Genomic DNA, 22,490 nt, shown 5'->3' with positions numbered 1-22,490 from the left:
AGTAATTACCTAGCTTATATTATAATATACATCCAAGAAAATAAAATGATGTGAAAAAAATCTATCTATTGTCTTCAATTGTATAACTTGCCACATAGTATACGTCATTTAACTTGAACATTATCAGAATATTTAATCATTGTCATCATCTGAAATTAAATCAATACCTGCAAAATGACAAAATCAATATATATATATATATATATATTATATACTCAATCTTATCAATACTAAATAAAAAATAATATTCGCACAATCTATTTAAATTTTAAACATCATATGCAATATCAATATTATAAATTTGATATATTCTGAAAAATATGCGTTTATATTTTCTAGATTCTAGTATTCATACAGATTAAAAAAAATGCATTTTCCATATTTTTCTTTTATAAGAGTAACCTCACAGAAATAGGTTATGGAAATTGGCAATGCTAACGCGCACTGAACTTCACTTCATTATTTCAATCGCCTAGCTAATAGTATGCCATTTTCCGTCCATGGACAGTTGTCAAAAACTAACGTAAATGAAAACCGATTTAATTGAGAGTATGGCATGTCAATCTTAAAGTATTAACTGGGGCTATTCAATTACTGTTTATGACATTCTGGGCCTGATGGAACAGGAAAAAAATTGATCGCTTCCTGAAGTGACTCTTATATGAGACGTTGTATAGTATAATAACATACAATTTAAATTATACTGAATATTATCATACGTATATATCATACATAATATTTTATTACCTATATATTATAAGTATTTAATAAAATTTTAATTAGAATACTTATTCATTGAATGGTTTGCAAAAGCAGGATATCCATGCCTGTTAAAAAAATCACTCATAAAGCCTTCTTGAATTGATCCGTAACTAGATATTATTGGCAACTGTATTTGAGGCATTTGCTCAACTTGTTGTTCATCGTCAGATATACACTAAAAATAGTTGAATAATTTATTATAGTATGAAAATATATTATTTGGTGGTTAACAGACTGGTAGGTAATTTCAGCAATTAAAAGCATGTATTTACATATCCAAACGCTATGTTATCTGAATATCTATAAGCGCTGTAGTAATTATGTTGACATGTATAATTACATATTTTCGTATATACTATATTATAATAAATATTAAATAAAATTTAGAAAAACGTGTTTACAAATAGAATGTCCAAATGTAAATTAATACAATTACATAGATTAGTAAATTTTTTTATAAAAATGAGCTCAAATATTAACTTATAAAATTGCAAGAATGGAAAGTAAAAATATGTTCTATACGAAATAGATAATTATTATTAAAATACTCATGTCTAAAAGCACACTATTATTGAATAATATTTCCAATGAAATATAAAATTATTTTAACATTAATAATTCAAATTATCCACTTGTATTGTGTTATATTGATACTTAGACAATATTGTCAATGTGTAAACTATTGTAAACATAAGCTGTTCAAAGCTAGTATCAATGTATATAGTAATACATTTGGCTAAAATGTAATATATGGTAAATTAGTATGTGGGCCGGTACTTTTTTATTCTCCTGGGCCGAAATCCCCCCTCCCCTTTCTGCCTCTGATTTGAATTTTTATTTGTTTTGAAAACAATGATAAAGAAATAATTATAACAATGTGTTTTAATATACTATTTGACTATAACGACATATGTTTGTGGGTTATATTTTGTGATTATAGTATATAATAATATGCTATTAAGAGGTAAGAATATCGACCGTTTCTAAAGATTTCAATATAGGCAATTTTCTATTTGTGTGCATGTGGGTCGTGTAAATGTGTGCGTAGTGAGAGATCTGTGAGTGACTGTGTATAAAATAAATAGCGGAGCGCTCCGGCATGACGTGTCCACACATGTCAGTAACTCAGCCTTTTACACAGTAATTAAAAAATGTTAATTTTAGTGGAACACTGAAACTTAGTTTCGTATTTCCAATAATATAGCTTACCAAGTGACATTACACCTATACCTATTATACAAATTGAAGAAAAGAAGTTTATCTAGGCTTGTCTTGGAGTCAATTTTCAGTATTTCATTTTCAATGTCCAATATTTAGCTCTAGAACTTGTGATATTTTAAATTTTGAATTTGAATTACTGCGAGTTCAGTAATTAAAATATCGAAAATCGACTTTTATACATGCATAGATTAACTTCTTTTCTATAATAAGGAGAATATGTGTATTCACTATCAAATCGCTCAATAAACTATTTTATTGGAAATACAAAAATAAATGTTCATAGAATTTTTCAATACTATTCATACCCCTTAAACTAATGCATTTACTATTATTAATACAGCGTAACTAGATTGAATTAATTTTACGAGCTTATGTTATAAATTAATATTTAAGCTAATTTTATAAGAAAATAAATATGTTATCTTATAGGTAATCTACATGATTGAATTATTTTGCATTTTAGCCAATATTTTATTTCTTATTATTTGAGTATAATGACATTTTAAAATGTTTGTGTTTATTTATTAAAATGTTTTTCATGTAGTTTATAAGTAATCTAACCTAAAATAATTCTAACCTAACCAGAGTAGACGCTGAATGTACATTTTTATAATACTATAAGCATTTTAATTATACTGTGTAGTATACTTGTATCCGATATACACAGTAGTTGCTGATTTATATTACGACTCATAACACTGTTATACATAACATATAATATGGTCAAACTTTTTATTATATTCTATAATATATCCTATCTTATTATAATATACATTTAGCTTCAATATAATATCTGTGTACTTCAACCACAACATAAACCAGAAATCAGCTGAAAATATTTTAAGTGTATTACCTGTACACTGCTATTACTATCATTGCTGTCATTTGAATCCAATATAAGTATTGAATCATCTATGATACTATGACGTCTTTGAGATACTTCTCCATTGTGAGTCGAGACTTGCCCTTCAGACATACTCAAACTTCCACTACAATTATCAAGCGATTCTAATTTAATTTTCTTCTTTGCTGCATCCTTATCTGAAATTCAATATTTAATGCTTTATACAAATTGTTTGAACAAGATAAAATCATCAAGTTACCAGTGGCAAAAATATTTTCTATGTGTTACATTAAATAGTTGAATACTAGAATTGATATTATCGTTTAATAGCTAATTGAGTCAGTTTTTTATATCCACTTAACAGAAAAATAAATAACAATATTTAATATTAATGAATATACAGAGTGATTATGTCGTTGTAAATGTGTTGTATTCTAACCAGGCAAAATTATTTACCTCAATTTCATAGTGTTTAACAATGTACCAAACAGCAAAATCAATGATAATCACTTTATTTTTTAATGGATTCTGTTCAGATCAGTATAGAAAGTGTTAGTCGTGTATTAAATAACCAAAAATATAAACCATTGATGGTGTTGGATGATTACAATTACAATGATATTTGCCAGACTAATTCATACCCTTTGATCGCTTAAACAATAATTATCATTTTTTATATATCATTGTCCATTGATGATTGATAAAATTAATAATTTAACTCTTATAAAAACAACATCTGTTGTTCATTCTGTTGTTCAATTCATGTTGAAAATATGTAGATGGGCTTAATAATTAAAATTTAAAAAAAAAACCTATGAGAGATTCACTAGATAATAATATTATTCCTACACCTAAATTTTATAAGAGGTCAATTCAATCTAGTTTATAAACTAACAGCCCTAAATGTTTATTTTCTGAGCGTACAATTTGCTATCTTATGCATTTGTAAGACAGAGAGAACGTATGCGGGATAGTGCCCTCTTAATCAAAGATAAAAATTGACCACACCATTATTATTTATTTATTTATTTATTTAACGCCAAGCGGCAATTTATAGATACATTGTACAATTAGTAGATTAACATGAAGTGATAATGAAATAAAATACATGGAAAATATAGTTATAATTATAGACTTAAGTTTAAACTTATACTAAACAGCGTTCAGCTAGAAGAGTACATGCTAAGGTAAAATAAACTAAAGACAAAAACATTCAGTAGAGATAAACAATAATATAGTCAGCCAAAGATCAGGAGCTATTAAGTAGGCGGAGCATTCTATCTAATGGATTATTAGAGGAGTAGTTAGTACGGTGAGAGGAGACAAGGTATAAAGAGTGATTTCTAGTGAAATGCACAGGAACGCGGAAAGAGATTGAGGACAGAAGGTTAGGGGCATCTATTGAGCCGTTGAGGAGGGAGGTGATGAATGAGAGGTCAGCATCGACACGACGAGATGCGAGAGTAGGGATATTTAAGGAAGTTCTAACTGGTAGGTAATCATGGGGTGGGTGAGCAATATTGAGTATAAAGGCGGCGTAGGAAAGGAAGCGGTTTTGGACACGCTCTAAACGTAATTGGTCCTTGGCTAGATATGGGTACCATACAACTGAGCCATATTCTAAGACAGAGCGGACAAGGGAAAAATAGAGGGAGCGAAGACAAGTAGCGGACGTGAAAAGGCTAGTGTTGCGTTTTAAGAACCCCAGAGTTTTTAACGCTCTACCAACCGTAATATCAATATGGTGTTCAAAGGAAAGAGAAGGAGTGAGATAGAACCCAAGATCTTTGACAGTGGATACACGTTTGAGAGTAGAGCCATTAAGGGAATAAGGATGTATTATGCAAGTACGTTTTCTATGAAAAGACATAACATGACACTTGTTGAGGTTGAGCGTTAGGCCAATACGCTGGGCCCAGAGAGAGAAAGTATTGAGATCTGATTGAAGTTGAAGACTGTCAGACGGAGATGTAATTTTCGAGAAAAATTTAATATCGTCGGCAAACAGAAGAACTTTAGAGGATGAAATGTACCTGTTAATTGAGTTAACGAAAAGGATGAACAGAAAAGGACTGAGATGCCCTCCTTGGGGGACCCCAGAGGGAGTAATAAATAAGTCAGAGTCAACGCCGTGAACTCTTACGAATTGCTTTCTTTGACTTAAATAAGATTGGAGCCATGAGAGTAAAGGATTACCGATACCAAGTGAATCCAATTCAGAGATAAGGCGGCTATGAATGACAGTGTCGAAGGCTTTATTAAAGTCCGTGAACACAGCATCAACTTGACAATCAGATTCAAAGCATTTTAAAATATATGATGTGAAAGATAGGCTGCAAGTGACAGTAGATTTCCCACTACGGAAACCATGCTGCTCATCCATTAGAATATGGTTATTGGTTAAGACTTCTTTTGATTGAGGAGTAGACGATGGACTCAAATAGTTTAGAAATGTGTGGTAGGATGGAAATAGGTCTGTAATTAGAAACGAGCGAGGGATCTCCAGATTTAAAAACAGGGGTGACAGAACATGTTTTCCAAGCAGCTGGAAAGATACCCTCATCAAGAGATAGCCTAAAGAGTAGGAATAAAGGATAATAGAATCTTGACAATTAAAAAGTAAACGTGCTGAAATCCCGTCAGGGCCATTAGAATTGGTGTTTTTTAAAGAGTTGAGTGCAAGTTGTACATCGTTGAGGGAGAAGTGACAATTAGAAGGAAGTTCATATGGAATAGTATTAATATTAGAAATATTGATGGGTGGAGAAATAGAGTTGTTATACATAGAATAAAAGTACTTAGAGAATAGGTTAGCCGAACCAAGAGGAGTATCAACATTATCATTGTTCCAAAATAGTGTGGCGGGTATAGTGTTTTTCTGGTTTAGATTTTTAATAGATTTCCAGAATAGTGAGGGATTGCGATTGAACGAGTTTTCGGTATTTTTTATATAAGACTGGTAGTCTATTTTAGATTGGCGCTTGCATTTAGCACGAAGTTCGGAAAAAGCTGAGTAGTCATAGGGGGACCTCGAGCACTTATAGAGTGCGTGAGCTCGCTTTTTCTCCAAAATAAGATTTTTGAGAGAGGGAGATGTCCACGCAGGGAATTTTGGCAATTTAAATATTTTTGTGGGAACAAACAGATCGATAGCATGAAGTAGGGCTTCATTAAAAACAGAGGCTGCATCTTCGATTGTGTACTGTGAAAATGTTAACTCCCAATTAAAGGAGTTAATAAATTGCGTTATGGCAGGGTAGTTTGCAGCCTTAAAATCTTTATAAGTATGAGTATTAACTACTGATTTGTCAGATTGTGAAGGAAGGACCACGTGAAGAGGTGGGTGGTAAGGATCAGGAATAACCAAATATTCCGTTGCTAAATTGACTGTAATTCTATTGCAGTTGGAAAAGACAAGATCTAAGATACTGCTATGACTATTGCGAAAGAAATTATGCTGGAAAAAATTAAGGTAAGAAAAAGAATCAATAATAGTTGTGGAAATTATACTGGGATCATTAGTCCCGATTAATCCTAATTCATCAGAAGACCAGTTGATATTAGGGAGATTGTAATCACCACATATGACTAGGGAATTTGGTTTATAAGAGGAAATGATGTGTTCAACAGAAGTGGTATGATATTCAACTACAGAAAGGGGGGATCGAGGGGGTAAGTATACACCTCCTACCAATAAGTGGCCAGAGTTTAGGGACAATAATACAAATACTTGTTCAACATTAGATACGGTTAGTGAAATAGGTTGAAAGGAACGGGTATCCTTGATAGCAATTAGAACTCCGCCACCTCGGGTAGAAGTGCTGTTATTATGGTTTCTATCAAGTCTTATTACTTGAAAGCCAGCGAAACCAAGTTCGCTGTCACTTATGTCAGGAGTCAGCCAGGTTTCTGTGAGGATAATGATATCATAAAAGTGAAACATGGGGAAAGAACATCTGAGGCTAACTAATTTTGTTCTTAGACCACGAACATTTTGATAGAATATTTTAAGGTAACAATTAAGGGCATTATCACAAAAGTTATTATTACAAATATTAGAAAAATTATTAGGTTTACAAAATGAGGCTTTAAGGTTAGTGAAGTCTAGCAAGAAAGAATCTAGAGTTATTTCAGCAGTGTAGCAGCGTGAGCAATTTGAAGAACGAAGTTTAATGTTGTACATACAATTGCAGAGTGGATCAGTTAAGCAGGAGTAGTAGCATGAGTCATTTTTTACAGTTTTGTTCAGGCGACGGAGTGCTTGCCTAGGCAGCGAACAGTCGAGTACTGTTAGTTTTTTGATTGGGTAAAGGCCGAGTTCGATGTTTGATGGCGTCTGTCCTGGGATGATCTGCGGGCCGGTACAATATAGGGGAGTCCATCTCTGTATTTGATTACTAAGTCAGAATCACCGTTCTTTTTACGATTTTCCAAATCAGTGTATACGCGACGAATTGCTTCACGCTCACTGGGAGTGCGATCACGAGTAACCGAAATGGGATGGCGCATATTGTCAGTATGAGAAGATCTGATATTAGTATTATAGTCTGAGACAAGTTTTTGGGCTATTTCTTTGGACTGGAAGAAAACCTTGAGTGGTCGGGGACCTCGATCACTGGGTTTACCTAGGCTTATTGCTTTAAAGTCTGATGGTAATTCGGGAAAGTACGGTTTGATAGCCTCGGTTATTTTTAGGACGTCATTAGAGACTCTATCTTCTAATACAGAAGAAGAATATTCTTGAGCACCACGAATAATGACATTTCGAGAACAGCGCTCACGTTCCGTGATCTCATGGAAAATGCTAGGAAAGGTGTCAGCCAAGGAGATAAGACGACTACTGTTTGCAGATTCAAGATCTTGGACTCGATTGCTGAGACTAGAGATGATTTTTTGGAGTTTGTCGTTCTCAGATTTTAATTCAACAACCTGAGAGGAAAGACGACCTAAGTTTTCATTGAGCTCAGAAAATTGAGCATTTTGAGATTCACACAAGCGTTTGCATTGGGCCAGGGTTTCTTTTTGTGTTTTTTGATGTTCAGCCATAGTGTTGTTAAAAACAACAAGGGTGAGCAGATCGGAAGAAGAAGAGGCTGGTTTAGAAGACTTGCCAGACATTACAGAAGCAATATTGCCAGCAGTGGTTGATCGGGTGGAGATCCTTGAGGGTGAGCTCTGATTCATTTAAATGAATACGCCTTGTAAGATAAGGTAGGTAACCAAAGCTGCAGGTAAGAAGACGGGCTGATGAGATGTGCGGGTTGATGAGCGGACAACTAACGATCACTGCTTCACGATGTATATGTTTATATTTATATTTATCAATGTTGTTTCAACTATAAAACGCACACAGTGTATAACGCCCGGGTCAGTGCGCGGGTCTAATCTCTCAGATAACGCGATAACGACTGACACGGGTTTTCGAGCTTTGTACCGATAAAAATAAGATTGAACTCACGTTTCTACAGCGGCCGTGAATAAGCTGGAAGCACTAATAGTTGCTCTTGAGGGGATGGTATTGGTCAGACCGACTCAAAAACGACACCGGTCTGAAAGCGCACTTTTTAGAATAGATCAAGATAAAGAACACAAAAAACTGTCAATATTTACCGGAGTAATAAGTAAAAAGCACGGGAGCGAGTTTAATCGTTTGTCGTGTTATGTCGTGTTAGAATTATTATACTACATTGTTGTGCCTGTTGGTTGACTTTTATTTCAAAGGACTTTATTTTGGTAATTTGTGTTAGGTTAGACATGTATTAATCAGTTGGTTATTAATTTTTTTAAATGAGTTTCATATATTTAGCATATATAACAAATTAATGCAATAATAATAAATCATACCTGAAACTCCTTTGCAAACTGAACAGCACCACTCTTGTTCAAGATAACTGCACAACCTATGTGTTCCATTTGATCCACATGAATTGCACAAAAGAATTTCCCATGGTCCGCTGTTTAGAAAATAAAAAATAATATATATTAACGCAACATGTATTATTATTTTTTCATATTTATTTTAATTTTTCTTTTTTTTTTTTTAAATTTTAAGTTTATCTATATTATAACAAAAAGTTGAATATTTTTGAATAAGAATTAAATTTATTTTAATCGGCAATGTCACAAATATTTCGTATGTTATTTAGGTACATAATATGGATTCATTAATGCTGTTAGTTTAAGAGGACGCTACACATAAAGTGAAACGTATAGAACGGCCGAGAGAACGCGCTGTTAAGTGTTTTCGCGATCCGCAAGTACGCGACGTTTTAACCACGCCCACTACTCGAAGGCGGCGGCCGGCAGACGATTTTACTTATTCGAAAGCGATGTTTATTATTGTCTGAACCTTCGTCTGTGACTGATTGCGTGAAATTCATATACGTTCTAATGCCGCTGTAATGTTTTATAATATCCGCGCGTAGGTACCTATGCAATTTGTATTTATTGCATTATTAGATACTATTACTTAATACAAAAAGGTATATAATATAGTAATTAATACTTATTTAATTTATAACAACAACCTAAACTAATATTACCCAAATAAATAAATGTTGGGTTTCTTGTAAGCAAAAATAATATGTATTGCGAATTTCCGTATATTTTACGTTATAATTTTGTATGACGTGTTCCTGTTACCACATATACTTTTTATATGACCATTTTTGTGTAAGCATGTATCATACAGATCTATTATTTATAAAATCCTTTCTACCTGGTATTTATCTTATTTAATGTCGCTAAATAATGATGCCGCTTAAATCCTTTTATACCCACGATTTACGAATTGCAAAGAAAGGATTCACGCGAGCATCCAAAAATATATTTTATTATGTGTAGTAGTTGTAGAGGGTTATTATTCGAAATTTATGTTTCATAATATAATAAAATAATATAATTTAATATTGTTAGGTATTTAGGTAACTTATAGGTTTAATTAATTATTTAATTTTTAACGAATAACGTTTTGTTTTATTTTTTTCTTCCTGTGCTTTTAATATATGGAGTGGTTCTCGTATGTCTGCTATTTGTAACCGCCTTCCGTACAATGGGTCAACTATTTCTGGCAAAATACATTCCAAATAAAACCTAAAAAACACACATCAATATAATAGGGATCAATCGATAGAAAATTAACACTTTAAAGTTTAAATTATCTTATATAATTCTTACTTTTTAAGTTTATTAACCATTTCAGTTTCCCAAAATTGACAATCATAAATAATTTTTTCTATATGTGTCCAGTTGTTTGTATGAACTACAAAAAAACAAATATTCCTCCCGGTTATCCGTAACTGACCAATTATTTGATAAAAGTACGGATGCTCTTTTTTTAATTTAATGGTTCCGTCTTTATTTATAATACAGTATTGCAACTGCAGGTGTAACAAATATGTAAAAAATATGTTATAATTTATAACTAATAAAAATAAAAATGTATTTAAAATATAATTATTTTCATAACATGTATTACTTACAAGTTTACTTTCAATTGCTTCTTTTGCATTATTTGTGTCTCTCGCCGTATACGGACATTTAATTTCAACAATCGCGTTGTCATCAATTAATCCGTCTAAAAATGTTCAAAATTTTATTTAAAATAATAGTTAAATTATTAAAGGAATACCTATGTCTACTTGGCCAAAGAATTCTCTGGGTATTTAAATTTTAATAAAAATGTAATATAAAATAATGTATTTTACCTGGACTTGCAGCTAGATATAGGTATTCATTGTCCGTAAAAAGTCCACATAATTTTACGGTCATTCCTGTCAAGTCCTGAAACCGTGTTCTCGCCAAAGATTCATTTTCAACGCCGTGTGTCATTTCTTTACTTGTTATCGATGACTTGTATAACATGTTATGAACTTTGACCTTGCAGCTTGTGTTTATTCTCATTCTGCATACATCGCCAAATTTTGAAGCTGTAAGTCTCTTCTTTCGCTCACTAAACCATTTTTTACTGTGGTTTTGTTCTCTCGTCAAATATTCTAGTTGGTCTTTGTCTACTTTATATAATTTTTCGAGAAATATATCTTTTTTTTTTATTAGTTCTTCATCATCTATTACATCAAGCAATGGCTCGGCTAACCCATAATTATTGTCAGCAGCACTCGACGAAAATTTCGTTTTTGGTCGCTTTATACCTGACGAGAATAATCTTTTCCTTCTGTTAAAAGTATTATCTCTTATTCGTTGTATATTACTCATATATTTTTTGGCAAATTTCCCTGTAGTAAATAAATATTCATTGTTATATTAATAAACTATATAAAAAAAACAGTGTTTATATATTATTGGTGTACATTTCAAGTACCTAAAATTATTCGTTTTTGAATTACAACAAAATAGGAAAATCGCTAGAAGAGAAATCGGGTGAATATCCAATGATGTAAAAATTTAAACTTCAAACTCTCATAAAAAATCTATGAATGATCTCAACTTTTTTTTTAATTTCCACAGACAAAAACTTACAATGAACCTTTATTACATTTTCGAGTTTTTCGACCAATCAAATAGGTATTTTTTTATCGACATAAATTAAAAAAAAACTAATGAAAATTGAAAATGTCATATGCCTATAAATAGTTCAACATGATTTAAAATATTTTAAAAATTGTAGGGTTTATAGAAAATTCTAATTCAACATAGAGTGAAAAATAAAAAGTTTACAATTACTTGGACGTAAAACATGAAGTATTTTGTAGAAAGCAACCACCTATTAATGATACTTTCATAAATAATAATAAAAAAACACAGGTCATATAGACCATTGTATCAATACATTTTCATTGCTCCGATCAGAATCTAATAAATAATAATATAATTTTATTTAATAATTATTAATCTTACCTGGACTTTTAGTTGTAATTTTTTTTTGTATCGTACGTAAATAGTTTTTTGAATTGAAAGCTACAACTGCAGCTTCTATTCGTGTTTGATAATTATGACTTTGTGTAAAGTTAATTCGCTTCCCACCGATATACTTGTTAATCAAACTGTTTAATTGTTCACAAGGGTTATTATCAACGTCTTCAATTAAACTTTCTGCATTGTTTGATAAGCGATACACAATTTTTCTAATTTCTCCCATTAAACCACTCTCTTCAGCACCTGGGACCAAATTAGGCTCACCACTTTTGCTTCCTTGACAAAAGTAGTTTGCACATCCATTATGTTGTCCTAGCCGATGATACGGACTATTAGAAATATCCTGTTTCAGTGCTAATAGAAATAAAAATAAAAAGTTAATTTTTCTCATTAAATAATAATTAATAACTAAGAGGGTAATTTTTGTAAATTATAACAATAAAAACCTGCAACTTTTTGATTGAGCGGCAAATCACGTCTCTTTTGATATGAAATAGCTTTAGTTATATCAGACCGAAAACGTAATATTTTTGACTTTATGAAGTTACGAATAACTATCGGGTAACTAATATTTTTTGTTAGTGCTGTTAATTTAGTAGCAAAATTACGCAGAAGGTGATTTCTGCATTCAATTTTTTTAATCGTGAAGTCGTTTCCATAAGGTAACGTCTCATTTAACCGTTTGGTTACACTACTATCACCGTCACCTAAAATGTTTTCATAAATAATAAAACTACATAATTGCAAAACTATTAAACTATCTAAATATTGTAAGTGTTATTGGTTACCAATTAATTTATTGAATTTTAACCCATGCATATTTATACTGTTCATAAACCCTTCTACGATTCCATCAGCTTCCATTGATGTCGATGTCTTACTCCAATTTAAAAAACAGTTGTGTTTTGATGGTTCTTCCTTTTTTGTGCGGGCTCTTTGACACACAGAACAGTATTTGTTTCGTACACCCACAAATAAAACTTTTTTAGTCTTATAACCAATTATTGCAGCCTATACTTAAAAAATTATTTGAATAATACAATATATTTTTTTTAAATAATTATCATGTTATCGTATTGATAACAATAAAAAGTAAGAATAACATAATAAAAAGTTTATTACCGCTCCCGAAAAAGCATTGTATTTTGTCCGGTAACTTCGCTTAGACCACTGACCATCTGCAATTACAGTACACATGGGAGTACCATCCGTGTCTAAATTATTACTGTCTATTGCTAATTGCCGCTCTTCATTACCTGCCCTTATCATCTCTTCTAAGGCAGAATCTTTTACATCGTCACCAAGCATCGAAAGATGTTTGATATAAGACGTCGATGATATATTTGGTAACTCGATTGCAGCAGAGAGTTCGCTTAATTGAGCATGGCCAATTCCTACATGATTTAGAATGGTACAATGTTATGGACAATGTTATATTATAATATTTAAGTTAAATATTTAAATAATGTATTATATATGTTACCAATAGCTAAACTGCCATTTACAATAGCTTTATTTATTCCTAAAGAATTTGACTGTACTGTTCTCTCTGAATATATAGTGCATTCAAAATTACACATTTTACATTTAAATGTAAACACTGATGTATACCCTCTGCGACACTCATGCTGGAATACCATATCTAAGAATGAACAGTCAAATTTGTCATGACGAATACTTTGTATTTGCTCAAACACATAGCTAATATCGACTATTCTACGTCCTTCAAGTAAACTGTAAATAAAATTAACATAGAAATGTGTATAGGTACTTTAGAATTTTTTGAAAACAACTTCTAATCTTTTCATACTTGGAAACAGTAGTATCGTTAGAAATTGAATAATCAGTTTCTAAATTATGAGCCATGATTTCGTCTGTATCGAATGTTTCACTCAAACTAGTACAAGACAAATTATGTTGCGGAAGTTCAATTAAAAGTTTCGGCCTGGATTGATCAGAATTTGGTGTATCTAATAAAGTTGTTCTCCTAAATTTATTTAAATATAACATAGTTTAATAGATTACACTTTTTGTTAACAAGTTAGAATAACTTAAAAAATGTGAAATGTTCCAAGACAAATCAAAACTATTCGTTAAACACTAAAACGTATCACGTAGGTATCCTAAATAATATATATAATAAATAGTTCGTAGTTTTCATATTTATGGCAATTATTTAAAAAATATCTATATAGCTATAGCCTCACTCAAAAAATAAAAAATAAATGTTTTTGTATCAGATATATAAGTCTTGGTAAATATTTCATTTTATATTTAAATTAAATAAATTAGTTAATTCACCTCGACGTTGACGGTGAGCTCCAAATAAAAGATGTATCGTTACATGTATCTTCGACGTGAAAAGTTAATTTTGACTCACTAAAACGTAATTATTATTTTCAGGAAACAATTTTATATGTATTTGTAATGTAATAATGTATAGGTACTCAAAATTAGAAGATTCTAGAGTTCCATCTAAATTGTCCGTGGCAGGATTTTCAGGCATGTCATCTAATCCATTAGCTGGTAGTAGTAATAGACGTTCACTAAAATAATTACATCTAACAATCATTTAAATATAACAAAAATAATAATCTCCTGATCCCAATCCCAATACTATAATTATTTACCTGCAAGTATCTAAAGCTGGTACTGAAATAAGTCATAAGACGGATTATTATTAATTAAAATGTTTTACTTACGTTTTTTTGAGTTTAATATTTTTCATACGCTTACTAACTGCTTTCTTTCCAGTAGCTCGTTTTTTTGAACGTAATTTTTTTGGTGACATTATAAATATTAGTCAGTTGCAACCAAACATTTAAATACGTTAACACACAAAATAAATTACACGAAAACGCACATTAAAACACTAACACTTTTTTGTAATTTAATTAAAACAGTTAAAAACAATGACTAAAATTAAATTGACAAGTTTTGATGAATCAATACTGTTGAATAAACAAACACCCAAGACCCAACTAAAAGTAATTTGCTGAATATTGCCCGCACATAGCAGGTAGGTACCTAGGTATATTATAGCAATTAGGAAGTGTGCTTATATTTGTATTGTACGATTACCTATATACCTAATATTATAACAGTATCAGTGTGTATTTTAATTTTAGAATTATCCAGCAATTACGTATTGGAAACACGTAAAATACAATAAATTAAATTAAATTATTACATAATATCTAAAATATTCCTGGAAATTATTACGCGCGCGGGCGCGCTGATCGCCGATATAGACAAATATAATTTTAGTTTATCATGGAGGGGGAAATCGTATTCGATGCCGCAACGACCGTAGGCAGCAGCACATTACAGCCAAAATTATTTAATAAAATTGAAATCTCTACGTGAAAACTGTTTCGCGTGGGAAAGAACCAAGAAGGTTACAGTCATAACTAAGGAACGACATTTTCATCACATAAAAAGGAGACATTTTTCTGTGAAATATCGTTTTTATTTTTTCGATATCGGAACTACAAAAAAAGTTATTCAAGTTTAAAAAACACAAAAATAATGGATTTTGAAATAATGAGAACTTTTTTCGTATAAGTGATATTAAAAAAATAAAAACGATATTTCACTGATAATGTTCTCAACTATATTGTATATTAATTTGGAGTCTTAACTATCGCTACAACTTGAGTGGTTCTATCCCGCGTGAAACGGTTTTTACGGACGAATTTATACATGTGTAGCGTCCTCTTAAAGCTGGTTGCTTTTTTGTGCATTTAATCCAATATGTAGATGATAAAAATATGTAAAGTAAACTCTCGGTAACTCGAAGCTCACAGAAAAAAATTTTAAGTCATCAAAATCTTAATGTGTTATTGGTGTTTGGTAGAGAATTTTATTCGTTTGAGGTGTCGAGTTATTAATGTTTGAGTTACCGACCGTACACTGTACTTCTAAAAGTTCTATTTTAATTTGAAAAAAATATTTGAATTCCCAGTTCTTTTTGCTTAATAATTAAAACTATTATTGTTATAAAAAAAAATTACTTACGATGGGAGTTGATACTCTTCGTTGTATGGACATAGACATGTTTCTATACTGCATTTTTGTTGCCTTTCTGAGAGCTCGGCAAAAGCATTGGGTACAGTTTCCCAGGAGGGGTCCCTGTGAATAAATTTTTTGTTGAAACTTTTTATAGTATTAAATAATTTAAAGCGTAGATTAAATAACACCATAGATAGTACAAACTATTATAAAATCCAAATAATGAGTGACAAATGGCTGCATTGGTGTTGCCTAGGTATATCATATTATATTATAGTGTAATTTAATCTATGGTGTCAGTGAATGCATATTAATTTTGTACAAGACTTAGAAGTTATTAACTTAAGTTATTTACAATACAATTTTTGGCATTTTCCTCGACAGCATAATATGGAAGCGCCTTTTTTTTTGCAATAAAAGCAATTCTAAAACAACAATGATGATGTAACTATAATCATAACAGCAATTAGGTTGTAACTTGGGGGGGGGGGGCTTAGCCCTCCCTGATTGAATTTAAGCCCCCCCCCCCCATATTTACTCATATATCAAATCTTGTTTTAGTTGATCTAATATTAATTTATCATGTTTTATTGATAAATTGTGCCAAACAATTTTATTAAATGTTTGAATGTACTTTAAAATAATATTTGACATATACTTTTTTACTTTTTAAAACTAATTTGTAATGAATAACTCTAAGGATTTATGAAGTGTTTGGAGGATTTCATAAGATCAGAAATTGTTGTTACCAAAAATGTTTTAAAAGTTATTGGCTTGGAAATTCTGCAAAACCTCTTAAATTCATTGAAAAACTAACAAATTTTTCCAAATTATTAAAAACTATTTATTATAGCAATAACTTTGCTATTTAATATGAAAGTTTATTTTCGGTCTATGCGAATATTGAAAACATTGATGAAATAAACAATTTATGCTACAAGAACGATTTAGTTGTGTTCTTCCACCCTTTCTCCCTTCTATTGCAAGTTTTTTCAATTATTTGTAAGTTCCTTTATCTAAATCTAACATGATTTGTTTCATATAAGACCGTCTTCCTGGTTTTCTTTCAATTTACAAATATTTTTAACTATTTATGTCTATAATACTAGACACTGTAAAATATAGGAAAATCATACTTGCTTAGATGCTCGAGACAGTTCAGCTCTTATATCTTTTAATAAAAATCCATAAATCCCTTCATTGTCTGCACCATTTTGAAGGGATCTTGATGATAATAGCTGAAAATAAGTTTATAGTTATATTTTACTAATAATATATTAATGTTTTATAAATCCACTTACAATACAATAATGATGAATAACAACATCATCTAATTGGTATAATAATCCATATAATTTTTCACTTATTTCTTTATGTCCACACAACATACATGCTTTGTTATGCATTAAATTCAGCTCTACCATCACATTTTTGCGTATGGGTTGACAAACTGTTGGCTTCGATGCATTACCTGTTAAAATTATAACATTTCATTAAAATTCAGTTTTAAAAATTAATAATAGTTGTTATATTTTAGATAAGTAAATCAACATTTTCAAGCATTTGATTATGCAACTGTTGCACATTATCTATTTGGAGTAATCATTTTTCATCATCTTTTTTTTTTTTAAATTGGTGTGACAGAGAACTTATTTTCTAAACTGATAAGAATACAACACTTTCTAGTAATTGAGAAAATTATATAGGATAGGATATGGAATATGGAGACGGCATAATGAGCTAAGAAGTAAATAGAAATATCATCGGGACAAGGTGACTTAGAAATTTAAAGGAAACACACTCTATCGACCATCAGTAACTGAGTTAACTGAAATGCAACAATGAGAGGGTAGATACTGAGAGAGTGTTGATGCATTATAGAGTTGGATTGGGGAGGAATTTTGTTAGAGGTTTAGTTTTATATACTGATGAAAAATATTTTATGATAAGGTCGGATATGTCCTCACCATTTCTGGCTATTTCCACATCTAAATGTAGAGACTTAGAAATAGTTTGGTAACGCGTATTGTAAGATACCCACTTCCAAAAATATTTAGGATCAGTCCTGTACGTTTTGAACAATGTATGAACTCATTAAACACTAATTTTTATTGAGATTTCTTTTGTGATCTTTTTTTTTTTAACTGAAAACCATGTATAAAAGAGAAGCTTTTAATAATAGAGCATCCTGTAATAGATGTGAGAAAATGTGTGCACTTAGTTATACCTGATTTTATCTTTAGCCCACCAAAGAGATGTAATAATAATATGTTAAGCAATACATACTATATACATTTATACTTTTAACTCAATATTCAATTATGTCCTCTATAGGTACCATATTTATTAATTAAAATGTATAATGATACTTAAACCAAGAATTAATAATGTTTATGCAAACTTAATTTAAAATGATATATTTTTAACTTAACAATTTATTAATATGGATATTATGGATAATTTAAATCAAATTTAACAATAAGTCCAAATTTGCGGTTTCTGGCAATGGGTACGAGATTAATATTAACGAAAGTAATTTGGTGTCTACTGTAATTGTAGAGTTGCCAACCCAAATCACACGTAATTGCCAAAAAGAGGTGCTCCTATTTTCATCGATCATCTTAAATATTATATATTATTGTTAAGTCCTGAATATACTGAATATTTATATTTGGCTCGTCAATTATTGGATAGTTTTATTCGGAATTTTGAAAGTATATAATATGGTCGTCACTCAATATCACACAATATACACAGACTTTTGCATTGATGTGATGATTATGCCAAATTTGGTCCATTTGACCAATGTTCTACTTTTCCCTTTGAAAATTATATGGGTGTTTTAAGACATATAATACAAAAATCTTATTAGCCATTAGGATAAATTGTAAATAGATATAATAAGAAAACAAGTGTTCCAAAACACATAGATATTAACCAAGATAAATTTCATCTTTCTGGTCCTCATTACAATGGACCAAAACATGAAAGTACTACAAGATATTCTCAATTTAAGGTTCTTTAACGTTTTTGCAGCCGTGAAGCTGTACCGCAGTCTTCTATAACTAGTGTTGAATGTATTGCAGATGCCAACCAAAGTCAATCAAATTATATTGTAAATCATGTAAGTGTACAAGATTTGTTGAAGATGTAAAAGAATTTTCATTTAAATGTTCCTTTTTTAATGACAACTGTATTAGTACTTCAATAACTACACCAAATAATTTTATTCTTGGACAGAAAAAATATGTTAAGGATCAGTCTTATGACCATAGTTCTGTACACTACAGTTTATGTGTAAGTTGTGAAAAATTTCATGGTTTTGAATCTATTAAAAATGAAAAATCTTTAAAAGATTTGACTGGGTGGGTCTTCGTACGCTCTTTTTAACTTACTTTTAAATATGCTTCCAGATGTAGGTATAAATGGTACCTTAACAAACAGTAAGAAGCTCCTACTAATTTTAATGAAACGAAAACTTGGTGTTACCTTTTCAGCTCTTGGAGTTTTATTTAATATTCATCGTACCACTGCCAGCAGAATTTTTATAAACTTACTTTCTATCTTATGTGATAAAATTAAACATTTTATATTTTGGCCTAGTAAAGAAACTATCTCAGAAACTCTCCCATATGCTTTCAAAACAAATTATCCAAACTGCTGTTGTACCATAGACTGTACAGAAATAAAAGTATAGTAGCCTACAACAGTTGAACAAAGAGTATGCATGTACTCTAGGTATAAGAGTGCCTACACCATACAATTCCTTGTTAGCATAACACCAAATGGTGCCATTAGCTTTCTCTCTAAATATTATGGTGGACGTTCTAGTGATACATTTATCACTAAAAACAGTGGATTTCTTTCAAACCTAGAACTGGTAGATCAAGTTTTGGCCGATAAGAGCTTTCCTGCTATTAAAACGAATTGTGAATATAATAGTTCTATTTTAATTATGCCCCCAATCTTACACAATGGTAATTTTATTGAAGAGGACGTTATAGAAACTTATTATGTTGCAAGTGTTAGAATACACATTGAGAGATTCTTTGCCCTGCTCAAAACATTTGATATATTAAATAAAATTCAAACAGAGCTGCTCCCTTATATTGATGATAAAATGCATATCTGCTGTTCTTTGACCAATTTACAACTACCAATCATTAAACAGTAATTCAGTTTAATTCATAAGGTAATATACATTTTGGTTTTGTAATATATTTTTTCACATTCTTAAATACTAAATTGAGAAACATTTAAAACAATTAAATAAACTAGTATAAATAATAATAAGTAATAATTCGTATTATTTTTTTATTCATACATTATATAATAATTATTATTGATATAAAGTAATAAGAACATAAACATCAAGTAAAATTTTTATTGTAACACATTGTTTGAAACAAAGAAAACAAAATAACAAGTTCACACAATATATAAATATTATTAAATATAATATGGTAATGTAATATTAACAATTTAAATACATTTGCTCAATTTTGGTACGTAAAAATTAAAGTAGAAATATTCAATTTTAGGCAATAGAGAACTCATAAATTCTTATTCGCAGCAGTATATTATCAAGTAGGCAATATACTTTTCAATAATAAAATTAATTTACTTGTAAAAATATATTCAAACAAGTGCATAAAATGATCCAATTAGGGATATCTATGATACATCTACGTGTATCTATAAATATTTATCAAATATAGGTCTAACCAAAGATGCAAAAATTGCATATGAATATAGACATTCTATATGCGTCTATACTTAGTATACAAGAGATCGTAGACGTTATAGAAGTATACATAGATGTACAGATTTATCATAGACATCATGTAGACTATGTATGTTTGCTGGGTTATTATGAAGTAGAGAACATAATTAGGTACTGTTTTATTAAATGCATTTTTATTGTCCTTATGGCCGGTATTATAGTTATATGACTTAATAAATTCATCAGCTATCAATTTTATTGAGTTTAGTATTATGTTTGTAGATCGATCTAGACAAAAATGATTACACTGCTTTTAGTAATTAGTACTATTGCATGACGTACACATAAGTAATATTATAATTTAATGCCTACTGTATGCTGGTTTTTTGACAAGTTAAATTGCACTTTGGTTGTCCACGTGTAATGTTGGTTGTTTGCCCATTATACGGTTACAGATTTCCTTGACTAATCTGTTGATCCAAATCAAACCTTTGACTGTTTCACATGCCATAATATATTTTGCTTCAGTTGAGCTGAGCGTTACTATAGATTGCCTCTGCGCTTGCCATGACACACAGACAGCCCGAGCATGAACAGATGATCTGAAGTTGAACGCCTTGATTCTAAGTATCTTTTATAGTCAGAATCTGAGTACACACTTAAACACAGATTCACGTAAGATTTATAATATAGACCAAAGTTTGTTGGATTATTTAAAAAATCTACTTACATAATTTCCAGCAAATGTTATATCTGGTCTTGTAATTTAAGATATGAATAATAAGTTTCTTTACTGTATGGAAATAACTAATTATCCTCCCTCTCTCGCGTCCATCTTATCAAAGACTTAGGCTTCTTTCTATCGCCCACACTCTCCTTCAAACACCACTTAAATGTCACTGTTGGAAAGAGGGGTAGGGGGCAGTTGTCCGAAAAATGATAAGGCAGCTTATACCACAATACCATACCAGCATATACCAGCATTTTACAGTGACACCAATTTTAAAAAACATCGTACAGTGATGCCATGCTAGCGGCACTCGTCGCTACGCTCCTCGGCGCCGTCGCTCCGCTCCGCAAATCGAAAATATCCCCCGACTTGCTGTGCAACACCACCTCAAGTTGGTCACAGGTTAACCACCGTACAACCACTCTTATCGGTCTTTATCATTATTCGGACAACTGCCAGCCACCGTGGAAAGAGCTTGAAGATCCTCGGATTCATCAAACGAAACACATCCCTCTTTACCTCCGCCACCTGTCTCCGTACCCTCTACTTCAACCTTGTCCGTTCCATCCTCGAGTATGGATCGGTAGTTTGGTTTCCTTATCTGGCCTGTGATCAATTGCGTCTGGAACGAGTACAAAATCGTTTCCTGTCTTTTGCTGCCTTTTTATTAAATATTGACCACACAGCTCATGATTATAACGTTATACGCTCCACTCTCAATATCCCAACTCTGACATCTCGCCGTAAACACGCAGATCTCATGTTCATCTCGTCTCTCCTCAACGGTACCATCGACTCCCCCCGACCTACTAGCCACTGTTTCATTTCGCATTCCCTCCTACTCTACTAGACACCATTCTCTTTTCTCTATCCCTACCCATCTCACCTCGTATGGTCACAACCAGCCTCTCCACAGAATGTTACACCTATTAAACCAACTTTAGTCCTACCACTTTACTTTTTACCTGTTATCTATATATAATTGTCAATTTATTTTCTACTTATGTAATTTACCTACTTCGCTTATTTTTGTTAACCAAATGCTCTTCAGTGCGTATAATTATCAAATAAATAAATAAATAAATAAATAAATAATTAAACATTTGAATTTAGCAGAATTTTATCTTCGTTATTATCATAACTATTATTAATTTTTAAAACATTATTTATCCAATTATCGTCGGCCAGTAAGTTCTCAAGTATAGAATTATGATTCTTATTACCTATTTCAATATAAAAAATATACTATGAAATCAACTTAAATTGTTAGTAGTAAAAATATTGTATTTCATTAATTAGTAAAGTAACCTGTTTTATCTTCTGGA

General features: G+C 31.0%; 2 protein-coding genes across 2 annotated transcripts; both read right to left on the bottom strand.

The window, feature by feature from the left end:
* Positions 1–775: 775 nt before the first annotated feature.
* LOC132937598 (uncharacterized) lies at positions 776–21,933 on the bottom strand. The gene is made up of 9 exons (XM_061004395.1): positions 21,873–21,933; positions 21,616–21,825; positions 17,014–17,183; positions 16,849–16,950; positions 16,073–16,137; positions 15,719–15,832; positions 8,672–8,781; positions 2,837–3,024; positions 776–937 (listed from the first exon to the last, which is right to left on the bottom strand). The coding sequence occupies exons 1-9, from the start codon at positions 21,931–21,933 to the stop codon at positions 776–778; spliced, it is 1,182 nt and encodes a 393-aa protein (XP_060860378.1).
* On the bottom strand, positions 9,097–12,357 carry LOC132935675 (uncharacterized). Its single transcript, XM_061002285.1, has 7 exons — positions 12,148–12,357; positions 11,684–12,055; positions 10,534–11,061; positions 10,309–10,403; positions 10,004–10,206; positions 9,789–9,919; positions 9,097–9,188 (listed from the first exon to the last, which is right to left on the bottom strand). The coding sequence occupies exons 2-7, from the start codon at positions 11,922–11,924 to the stop codon at positions 9,097–9,099; spliced, it is 1,290 nt and encodes a 429-aa protein (XP_060858268.1). The 5' UTR covers positions 11,925–12,055; positions 12,148–12,357.
* Positions 21,934–22,490: the final 557 nt, after the last annotated feature.

Source organism: Metopolophium dirhodum, chromosome 1, assembly GCF_019925205.1.
Source record: "Metopolophium dirhodum isolate CAU chromosome 1, ASM1992520v1, whole genome shotgun sequence".
Classification (NCBI taxonomy): domain Eukaryota; kingdom Metazoa; phylum Arthropoda; class Insecta; order Hemiptera; family Aphididae; genus Metopolophium; species Metopolophium dirhodum.
Note: the sequence above shows the minus strand (reverse complement) of the source record. Positions and strands in the feature narration are given on the sequence as shown.